We start from the raw sequence: 12,096 nt of genomic DNA, 5'->3' as shown, positions 1-12,096 counted from the left end.
AAGAGCAGTATGGAGTTCATGAATCGAAAGTGTTTCATTATAATCTTCCCCATTATCTGAATTGAAATTAATAGTTTTCCTTTTCTTGATGTTTTTGATATTATTGGAATTTAGGCACATAATTAGAAGAGAAAGGGTGTTTAGCGAGAGTTTCACCAAGTTTATTCGCAATATCTGATTTATTGGTAAGTAATTGATCTCCATGTTTAAGATGACACTAGATTTAGTACCTTTACCTTTAATTGTCTGGACTATGTTCAATACCTTGGACATGGGCGTTCGAGAATTTATTTTGGATACATAATTTTGCCAAGATTGGCGTTTATTCTGTTTAAAAGTACGCTGCGCTTTAGCATTTGACATTTTAAATTTATTTAAATTATGCACCATAGGATGGCGACGGAAATAATGTTCTGGCCTCCCTAGCTTGTTTGCACTCATCGTTGAACCCTGGTTTTCGGATATGTGGAATTGCAGAGGACTGTGGTATACACTCTATGGTATTCAGTTCATCAGAAAAACAGTTGACAGCATCAGGAACGTCATTAAAAAGTTCAGGTTTAAGTTTTGTAGCGCACAGTGTTTCATATAAAGCCCAGTGAGCCTTTTTAAAATTCCGCCTTGATGATGGAGGTACATCAGATGGAGTTACAGGTTTTAGTATAGTAGGAAAATGGTCACTACCACAGAGGTCATCGTGGACTGACCATTCAAATTCATTTAGTAGTTCTGAATTTGTGACTGACAAGTCGAGAGCAGAATAGGTTCCTGTACCAGGGTGTAAATATGTGTTGGAACCATCATCATAAATACATAAATCATTATCTGAACAAAACTCCTCCAGTAGTTTACCTTTAGCGTTTGTATTTGCACTACCCCAGAGTGGGTTGTGCCCATTTAAATCTCCCATAATAATATAGGGCTTCGGGAGTTGGCCATATAGAGCTTGAAGATCAGTTTTGTGAAACGTTGAAGACGGAGATATATAGAGAGAGCATAATGTAAACGCAACGTGCAAAGTTTTTTTGTTTTTTTTCACTTTATTTCTTTTTTACGCATTTGTACAGTTTTATCATTCATACACAACATTATTTCAAATACACAGCACAATAAGTAACAAGCATAAGTGAGATCGAGTAGGTTATGTAAATAAGTTGTGGCATGATGACCAGAAAGTCGTGAACTTGCTATATTTGCATACAGAGTATGCATTATATTTGTGGAGATTGTAACTGTGGTTTAATTTGGCTTTGAGACTTTCAAGGGTTGGACGTATATTTGCTAGTTTTCTGGAATATATATATTCCTTTGTTATGATAAATATCAAGTTCAGAACATCGTTACGTTTTTCATGAAAGCCCAAAAGGATTGTTTTCGGATCCAGGTTTATAGTAGTGTCTGTTTTATCTTCAATCCAATTTAAAAGGTCTTGCCACAGCCTATTTACGTATCTGCATTCAAACATCAAATGCACAGTTGTTTCTTTTTCAGGCTTGCAAAATGTACATAGTGGTGATTCTAATATATTATAGTTGTATAAGTCTTTATTGGTTGTGAGAATTCTGTGGACAATACGATATTGAAACCATCTTTCATTAGTGTTATGAACAGCTCTGAATGGTATAAAGTGATAGGTATTCCATAAGTCAGGTGGAAAACTGTGATGAAGGTCGTTTTCCCATTTACATTGATATCCTAAACTTGGAATAGATTTAGCCTTGTTTAGTAGCGTTGTGTAGAAAATATGGCAGCCTCTCTTATTTTCATAGAGTATTTTTACATTCGGGGGAATAAAGGGTAAATGTCTTTGCTTTGTCAATAGCGTAGCTTCTTGCTTTGAATATTGTTTTATTGAAGATACTAATCCCGCATATTCTAAGAAATTTGTCTCTACTCTATGCATCTCTTTAAACTCAGTGAAAGACAGAAAGGATTCATCATCTTTTAGTACGTCATTTATAAATTTTACATTTGCTTTTAAGTAGTGTTCATATAGTATAGATTTGTTTCCAATTTTTATATTGTTATTTGCCCAAATATACTGTTTGCAAAAGTCGGATTTCGTATAAGGATACCGTTCTTGTAAATCAGCCCAAGCATCCAGAACATCTTTCCAGAAAAGGTTTTTAAGTTTTAGGATGATGTGTGTTTTCAAGTAATTTGAGCCCATTTCTATTGGGTTTGTATTTTTTACCATGTTATTTAAGATATTGTTGAATTTAGAATTTGTTGTAAACAGCCTTCTTATCCATGATACTTTTTGAGATTTTATAGTTTCGAGTATATCTGGAACTTTCAAGCCGCCTTCTTTATAGTTTCTGATTATCAGAGATCTTTTTATTTTGTCTGGTTTGCCTCTCCAAATAAATGCAAAGATCTTTTTCTGGATCATTTGAATTGTATTCATTTTGGGGTTTGGTAGTGAGGAAAATAGATGATTAAGTGTGGGCAATATTAGGCTTTTCAGGATAGTTATTCTGCCGAATGGTGTGAGATCTCTAAGTGACCAAAGTTTCATTAATCTATCCATTTTCTTTAGTTTATCTTTATAGTTTCTTTCCACCATTTCTGCCTTATTATGTTGAAATATGATACCTAGCAGTTTGAAAGGTCTTTGCGTCCAGTCCAGATTATAGTCTCTGCAATACTGTGTTCTTGAGAATTGTTTAGAACCTATCCACAATACTTTAGTTTTATCAATGTTTATTTTAAGACCAGAGAGGGATGCGTATTGTTTAAGCACTTCTAATGTTGTTTGAAAAGAACGTTCAGACCCGTCTAAGATTATAGTTGTATCGTCTGCGAACTGTGTTAGCAAATATTCTAAGTCAAACATTTGTATCCCCTTTATTTTGTCATTTTGACGTAACATGTGAGCAAGGATTTCTGCGACTATGAGAAATAGATATGGCGATAGAGGATCACCTTGTCTACAGCCTCTAGTAATGTGGAAGAAGTCTGATGCAAAACCATTTATTGAAACGCTAGAATTTATGTTGTTGTAAAATGTGTTAATCCAGTGTTTGATTGATGGTCCAAAATTAAAGAAGTTAAGACATTTCTCAATAAAAGACCATTCCACGGAATCGAAAGCTTTTTCAAAGTCTATCATTATCAGTAATCCTAGTATATTCATATAGTCTGTATATACCATAATGTCACTGACCAATCTCGTGCATTCGCCAATGTATCTACCTTTCATGAAGCCTTTTTGGTCGTCGCTTATTATTTTCGGGAGTACACGTTTTATTCGCGCTGAAATTACGGACGAGGCTAGTTTATACGATATGTTAAGGAGTGATATAGGTCTGTAGTTTTTAATTTGGTCTTTAGGTTTATCTTGTTCGGGAATACATGTTATAAGGCCCTGTTTTTGGCTTACCGAAAGTTCACCTGTTTTGAATGCGTGATTCAACGAGTTAATCAAATATTTGTTAACATCTTGCCAAAAGAATTTGTAAAATTCTGCAGTAAATCCAGATGGTCCAGGACTTTTATTGTTTTTCATATTTTTGAGAGATTGAAGTACTTCATCATATTGTAGTGCGCCTTCCAGGCACTGAGCTTCTTCTTCAGTTATTTTAGGTATAGTGCAATTTTTAAAAAGTTCTTCAAGTTCTACATCTTTTATTTCTTTACTAGTATATAGATTCTGAAAGTAATCTTTGGTATGTTTAATAATATCCTTAGCTTCAAATATAGTACCGTGTGCAGTTTCTAATCTAGCAACGGATTTATTTTGAAAGTTTTGTTTTTCAAGTGATAGGAAGTATTTCGACGGTTTCTCTCCCTGTTCATACCATTTCGCTTTCGATCTTAGTATAATGCCTTCTGTTTTGTATCGGTTAAGTTCTAATTGTTGTTCTTTGAGTTCATTTATTTCTTTTAATAATTTACCTTTATCTTCTTCGTTCATGGCTGCGTCTAATTTGACGTCAAGGTTTCCAAATGCTTAATTGGTTTCCTGTTCTGCTTTAATTCTTTCTTTCTTTTTTTGAGATGAATATTTAATTGTATATCCTCGAATATTACATAATAAAACTTCAAAGAATATTTGTTCGTTTATCATTAGTACTCGCTCTCCTTCAGTGGATCGACTATGATACTGATCAACAGTTTCTTGAATAATGATTTTGATTTCTTTCACATAATGTGGATCTTGTAATAAACTATTATTAAATTTCCAGAAGCCTCTACCCCCTTTCTATTTTTGTGAATTCAATATGTAAAGAGATTATGGAGTGATCAGATCGATAACTAGGTTCTATTTTAGTGCAGGTTATTGATTTTTCCATATTTTGACTTACGAGAAAAAAATCTAACCGTGCTTGTTTTAGGGGTTTCGGCTTTCTCCAAGTGTACCTGCGTACATTTACATTGTTTGCTCGCCATGGATCATATAAACGGAGTTCATCAACCATCTCAAGTACTGCTTCCTTTGATTTAGGATTATTTATGTGCAGATAGTTGAAGGTGTCTAGGTTTTGATCATGAACCAGATTGAAATCACCACATATTACATTTAATTCTGTTTCCAAGTTTTTTACAATGTGTTTTATGTTATGATAGAAATCTGGCGTGTCAGTATTTGGTCCGTATATATTTGTTATGCTTATCAGTTCGTTTTCTAGTTTAACCTTAAGTATTATATAGTTTCCATTATTTTCATCTCTTATTTCTTGTAGTATTTCAAATTCAAAATTATCTTGAAATAGGATGGCTACACCTCTAGACTGACTTGTAAATGAACAACAGCGTACTTCAGATGATCCCCATTCTAGTTTAACTTTCTGCTCTATATCCTTAGTAAAGTGTGTATCTTGTAAACAGTAAATATTTCCATTTCTTTTCTTTAAGTTTTCAAAAACATCAATTCTTTTCTTTTCATTATTTATTCCTTGGCAATTTGTAGAGAAAATATTTAGTTTATGTGCCATCATGTGAATTTTTTGTGCTAGCAACCAGAGTTATTGTTTCACTTGTTGAACAAACAGCCAACTGTACCAATGTTATAATGTAGTGCTTCCCTGTGCGAAATGAAAGTGAATATCTTATTGAACAACATAACTGAACGATTAAACAAAGGATGAAAGCTGTGACTTCCGTCATGTAACCCTACGGCTCAATGCTACCATCCCCAACCCATGTTACTAAAACAGTTATGTATAATCTCCTGCTCTGTAGGGTTATCCATAAAGTTAAATATAAAGGTAAATTTACTATTTAGGAACAAATATTTCTACCTTCAACGAAATAGACAATCAAGCAAAAGTCAAATAAAGCTTCTAATCCTCTCAATATTCACAGTGCATGAATTTAGCAATACACAATACTAGCTGCATAGGTGCACCTATTTATCCATTCATGTTGCTGGGGTTCTATATAGGAAATGGATCAAATATGTTTACCCTCAACAAAGTCGAAAACAATCGTGCAAACGTCAAATATAGCCTCTAACCTAGAATTATAATAAGTTGTGGGTATCCAGTCATTTGGCAGCTAATTGGTTGTTTTGACGGAAATAATACGGAAATAAAATCAATACTCACAGTGCTTGGTTGTATCCTATAATCCAATATAAATCCTATGAATTTAGCAACACACAATACACCGTTGCACTATGCACAAGATACACTTATTTTATCGAAGTCCATGAATGTCTGTCATGGTTAGGACCTGATGGTAGTTCATAGTATCCTGTATGTCTGTACATCATTTTCCGATATGAAATCCTGTGAAGTAATAACAATATCACAACGCACAATTACACATAGTTTAACAATATCCATGAATATCTGTTAGTTCAGTGTGTAGTATATCTGTCCATCTATAATGCAGATTTGGACACCACATGCGTTGACAGAATGAGGATGCTCCCGTACGCGTGTGAGAGAGTTTCAGCGCACAACCTGCACGTGCGTTTCATGCACAGTGAATACTGTATGTGCGACAACTCATTTTTAAAACAAGATATTGAAACGACATTTGACCTTTGCAAAAATTATTTTCAAATCATGTTAACGTTAAGAGGTATATAAAAGGTATATAAATGTCCAGTTAACTAAATGCCTTTAATAAAGAGATTGAACAGTCGTTAAATCATCGGAACTTAGTGTAAGAAGTATGATACGTGTTTACTCTTAAGGAAAGTACTTTCTCTTTAATGTAAACATTGATCTAGGCACAAAATGTCGGTCGATAATCAATCACGCCTTTGCCATTGTGAAGAAGGTGCATTTGGTTCCTTAACCTCCAGGACTACTTCCACTCCTACAACGCGAACGCGTGTCCACAACTTCTCATTTTCTCGGATTTCGTTAGCCTTTCTGCTCAGAATTGCGCGTCGTTTTTTAAGCATTGCAGGTAAGTCTGTTTGAATACTCATGTTGTTGTTTTGCTCCCGCAAGATCTTCCGTGCGCCGAATATGTCATCCCGATCCGACATGTTAACGAAAGTAGCAATAATACTTGGTGGCGCTGTTGGTCGGTGTTGACGTTGATACTCACTTTTGGGTAGTCGATGAGCAGTTTTGATGATCATACTGTCAACTCTGTCTCGACTGAACTTTAGTTTTTCAACACAAAAGTCCCTCAGCGTTTTCTCTGAATTTTCTTTTGGTATTTCTGAGAGACCATAAAACAACAAGTTCGGTTTACGGTCGTGTATGTCTTTAAGTGTACACTGACGTTCTAAGTTAGTGTGAGCCTGTTTAATGGCGGTCAGCTCGTCGCGGAGTTTGGTCATCTCCATGTCATGAACAAGTACCTCGTGTTCAACACCTTCGACCTTGGTCTTTAGCTCATTCAGTTCTTGTTTAATTCCGTCAATAGAGTCTTTTAGTTCACATTTAACGTTAACAATCAGTTCACTGATTCTCTTCTCGGAAGATTTCACGATCTCCTCCATATTGGCTGTGTTTGCCCTCGTGGTCATAGTGGAAAGTAATTTGGCGTGAAAAAACCCAGAAACGTTGTGGTATCTATCGCAATGGTCTTTGTTGGACAAAATGACTTATTACAATTTGATATTATCAATTTTACCGTCTATAAAGTCATTTGGCAGGATTGCTTCGGATAGTCTGTGGGTTGGTAACGGAGCGATTTGTTAGCGTGGCCTGTCTCTTCCCATGCACAACCGGAAGTCCCGTGCAAAGTTAGTCGCACTGCAACAGCCTGAAGATTAGTAGTAAGTGCAACAGGGCTATGGATAACGTTCTGTTTGATAAGGATCGAACATCCGCCAGTGGCCCGATCACCTAGAGGTGAAAAATAATGATACGTATTGAAGTGGCGTAGGTCAAAAGTATCCGTCTGTTTCTCCTGCAGACAGATTGCTGACGGTGTAAAATCCTGGACTAATAGTTGCAATTCATTGAAATTAGTCCTCTGCAATTCCACTGTATGCTATTATTCTGATAACCTATCTCTTGGGGGGATTTACGGGGGATCTACCCCGCACTTGTTTGGTGGGCGACAAGCTGTGTGCCCTAGAGCGGACGTTTTCGGACACGTCCATGTCTTCAAGTGATCCATATTTGTTGTACAATTTAATTCTATTTTCTGACCCTTTTGGGGCTCTGCCACTTAGTTTTATCAAAGAATCTGGCTTTTTACCTTTGGTTTTAACGATTTGTGAAGATTTTGGTGTTGATTGAGATGACTTATAATCAGAGGATGCTACTGATTGGATTTCAGACGTACAGGGAAGTGATTCTGGCGTTTGAGTAGATATTGTAGATGAGAAAATCAAAGGAGCTTCTGATGTAAACCAAGTCAAATTGGTTTGACAGCTTGCAGAACATTTTGTTACTCTTGTTGTTGCTTCGGACGATGTTTTGGTTACGGAAGCATAGCTTTCTTTATGTTCAGAGCCTTGGACCAGTTTTTTGGCATCCGCAAAACTAATGTTTCGGGTGAATTTCAGTTTCAACCGGATCAGTGTCAAGTTGACGCTTGGTCTTTTTTTGGGTGGGTTTCGTAAGCCATGTTTAGTTAGTAAGATTTCATCACCCGAGCTCCCCACCCACCACGGAGTATCACAAGGAAAATGCTAAAAACAAGTTGGTTTTCCAACTTGCAGCACTAAGGATACCCGGATGATTACTCCAGCAGAAGAATTAAAAGATTAATAATTCCACCAGATTGGCCCATGAGCCACCGCCTTCTTGGCATACGACTCTAGGCAAAAATCATACATGTAATTAAGTATTTGAAATTCTGAGATCAAATAATTTCGTCAAGACTTAAAGAAATCATGTTATTATTTTTATAAAAATGTTGTGTAGCAGTATACGGTTGTAGCACAGGGCTTGGCGTGACCAGCCGATTGATAGAACCGGGCCAGTTCTACCACCCGTCTATGTGAAGTAAGGGGCGAAGTGGTGTGTTGGGCAAAGGAACACTGTTCCTGGAACCAGTGCTCTCAACCACCAGACTCCCGTCCTCCACCGACACAGGGGCGCAACCCACGGCAAACGGGTTGGTGGACCAAATATATCCCCGGGTCCACAACGGGGGGTTAAAAAGCGCTTAGCGTTACCCAGCACCCACCACGAGGCGGTGCCTCTTCACGGGTGCCGCAATATGCCAAGACGTCGAAAGTAGAACAAACACAAAATTCACCATTTGTGAAAGATTTACATATGGTCTACGTTCACTGTTTTGGCAGATAGTATAATAAATATACACGTGTGTTCTTTGTTCCAGTAACGCTGAGGTCGGCTGGAAGATCACAGCGGATGAAGACTACATTGTCAAAATCGACGTTATGGAATCTAGTCTCGGAAAGTCATTTGGTTGTGTCAGTGACTACGTGGAGGCATTTGACGGTAAGAGATGGGCAGGCTGATATATTTCGACAATATTCATCTCGAAGTAACATCAGTGATAGTTATTTATATTTACATAATAATGTGGTGTCTTACTGACATCTGGTGATCGAGGTGAATAGATTCTCTGTGCAATATGAAATGATCTGTTTGTAGTGTGTATACATCTCTGTATGTATCACGTTCTTGAACCATTATTGCCCAGTCGTGAGGTTATGATCTTATTAGCTCTAGTGTAACTCTCCAGTACAAGTGGAGGACCTGTTATGTAGAACATGTACCTGCACTGGTTTGGTAAAGAAAACCCATAAAAATTCTTCTGTTAAAGGACCGGACTCGAATGCACCTTCACTTGGTCGCTGGTGTGGAAAGAGTGAACCTGTCAAACGCAGTTCTGGTCAAGTTATGTTCCTGAAATTCAAGTCAGATTCATCTGGTGTTGATCTCGGGTTCAAGATACAGTATACCAACGAATATAGTTATCATTCACGTGGTAAGTGTCGGACTAGTCGAAAATACAATTTATAACCCCATGTTCCTTGTTATCGATTTGAGACAGACATTTACAAGAAATGAATCAGAATGTAAAGATATGGCAGTCGAGTGGGGTTGGACGCATTTCTACTTTAAAACTATAGAGTGAGTAGGTGAGTTTAGTTTTACGCCGCATTCAGCAATAGTCCAGCTATTTGGCGTCGGTCTGTTAATAATCGAGTCTGTACCAGACATTCCAGTGATCGATTTACGCATTTGGGATACGATTACATGTGTCAACCAAGTCAGTGAGTCTGACCACCCGATCCAGTTAGTCTCCTCATACAACAAGCATGGGTTATTGAAGGTCAGTTCTAACCCTGATCTTCAGAAATATTAAAACAATTAGAAAAAAACTGTGAGATTTGCCGAAATACATTAAATTTGGATTTGAAAGAAGAAAAATTCGTATTTCTTTTGTAATACCAATGTCCACGTATTTTAACTGTCATCGGGGATATACTTCAGGTATTTCACTGCCTGTTAATTGTACATACCCGAGGGATAGACCGCATGAAGTGTATAAGGACATATTTATCAGATCCAAGTAAGGACAGGCAACTAAAAATGTAGTTTCCTGACTACTGATGTGTAGATGTGTAGATAAATGGAGTGTATTTTGATATCAAAGATATCACCACGAGTTGATAAAGCTACAAATATCCGAGGCTTGCCGAGCATATGTTTACTTTTATCAACGAGTGTTGATACATTTGATATCAGAAGACATGAGAGTGAGACTTTATGTCTCATAAAAACCCCTCTTCATTCTGTTTGAATGAAAAATGTGTACTGCCATTAGACAGTAGCAGTGCAGCGATATCATAACATTGTGACGTCATCAAGCTTTTTAGTCGTTTATCAAGATTGTGAAACCAAACCAAAACCAAAGAAAAACTTATACCATGGTGCTTGAAAAGGGATGTGTTGTAAAATATACTTTACATCGAATTATTGGGTATTATCTCATGTTTGTGTATCATCATATTTTATAGATTTGGATACTGATGTTGGAGCCATTGTTGGAGGTACGCTTGGTGGCTTGTTTCTGTTGCTACTCATAATAAGTGTATTCGGCATTTGCATCTATAAACACGGCCAACGCACCACTGCCACCAACATCCCAGTGCAATATACTGTAGGCCAGGTACCTGTGATCAACTTTGGCCAAGCACAGATCACCAACGCAATGCCCGCCACAACCTTCACTGGACCTCCTGCCTACACACTGGCAACTCAGGGTGCTGCCATACCTTCTTCTGGGTACGTCAATGCGGAAGCACTACCAATGAAATATTGAAGTTCCATGTGTACAACGTCATCGATTATCAAATGCATGATATCACCATTCTGTCATGAATACAACAGGACTGTTAGGTCATTAGGAAATTTGAAATAGTATAATAGACCTCCAATCAAATGACTGATGGGCAGATTTGCTTTTGCGAATGGCTCTGGCGTACTTATCCTCACTGAATGGAACTATACACTTGTGTTCGCTTTATGCCATGTGCAGTCTGAGTGAATAAAGTTCAGTTAAGTTTATACCACGTGTAGTGTAATAAAGTATTCTGTTTAATTAAAGCAAGAACGATGTTACCAACAATGCCTCACATCATACGGGAAGGGGTCAGAATTTGTGACGTCAGCCCATTATTTCGTAGTTGAAAAAAATGTGCTATGCGACAGGATGCAGTCTGTGCCTTTGATCTTTTGATGACGCATCTTTAAAAAGATAATGCTGTGATATGTATTGATCTGTTTTAGTTATCTCCCATATTGTTCCCATTGTAGTTCATGATATTTGAAATTAGATGTTTGGTTGCGAATTCAGTTATATGAGTATACTTGTATATGGTTGTTTTTACAATTATACCTCTATGGCCATGCCGTCACTTTTATGGCGCTTCATGTCATATCTTGAATCCTTCTGACATGTATGTGTATAAAGGGCCGGTGGCCCCCATACTGAATAAACATAACACACCACATAACAATATAGTTGTTTGATATCTTTGTGCACTTAAATGTTGTACAGAAAATAGTATGCGTAATATCTCTCTCTCTCTCTCTCTCTCTCTCTCTCTCTCTCTCTCTCTCTCTCTCTCTCTCTCTCTCTCTCTCTCTCTCTCTCTCTCTCTCTCTCTCTCTCTCTCTCTCTCTCTCTCTCTCTCTGTATGCTTGTCTGTGTTGTACAAATCCCAAATCCCTCAGGTAACAATGGATCTGAATGTATAAATATGACGTTTATTGTGTGTTTGTACTCCAACCAGTTTGGAAAAAATTCATGAACATTGGACAGCTACAACAGGGTATTTTTCTGTTTTGTCATATGTATTTTTCTGTCTCAGTATATATTTTAGGTGGAACATGTGAATAAAACGATCACTGAAGTATACATTTTCGTTTCTTTTGTTCCATATACATATGAATATACATATCCATATACATATAGATATACAAGCATTACAAGGGACGAAAATCTGCACAACGAATCGTGGATAGAAAATGCACAATCCTCAATACACTTACGTAAAATCTTCAGCACGACAATATTCATTAACCGATGTAACTAAAGGAATTGACTTAAAATGAAGTGATTGTCTTGTCGGATTAATCACTCATTGATAAGCATAAAGATCCACGTTGTGTACTGCAAGTACAGATAACTGTGCATGTTTGGGATACTGACACTTGGTTGCCAAGAAGATATATTTCTAACTACCTGTTAAGA

At 37.1% G+C, this 12,096-nt stretch overlaps 1 protein-coding gene across 1 annotated transcript in view; it reads left to right on the top strand.

The window, feature by feature from the left end:
• The window catches only part of LOC124263240 (bone morphogenetic protein 1-like), a 28,520-nt gene extending 17,164 nt beyond the window's left edge, over window positions 1-11,356 (top strand). The window contains exons 18-20 of the mRNA XM_046697831.1: window positions 8,707-8,828; window positions 9,157-9,321; window positions 10,358-11,356. Of these exons, the coding sequence (XP_046553787.1) occupies window positions 8,707-8,828; window positions 9,157-9,321; window positions 10,358-10,662 (592 nt within the window). The 3' untranslated portion in view covers window positions 10,663-11,356. The remainder of the gene's footprint in view (window positions 1-8,706; window positions 8,829-9,156; window positions 9,322-10,357) is intronic.
• The last annotated feature ends 740 nt before the right edge of the window (window positions 11,357-12,096 follow it).

Source organism: Haliotis rubra, unplaced genomic scaffold (assembly GCF_003918875.1).
Source record: "Haliotis rubra isolate DU_JTF1 unplaced genomic scaffold, ASM391887v1 Scf874, whole genome shotgun sequence".
NCBI classification, from domain to species: Eukaryota; Metazoa; Mollusca; class Gastropoda; order Lepetellida; family Haliotidae; genus Haliotis; species Haliotis rubra.
The sequence above is the reverse complement of the archived record's forward strand: the minus strand, read 5'-3'. Positions and strand labels throughout refer to the sequence as shown.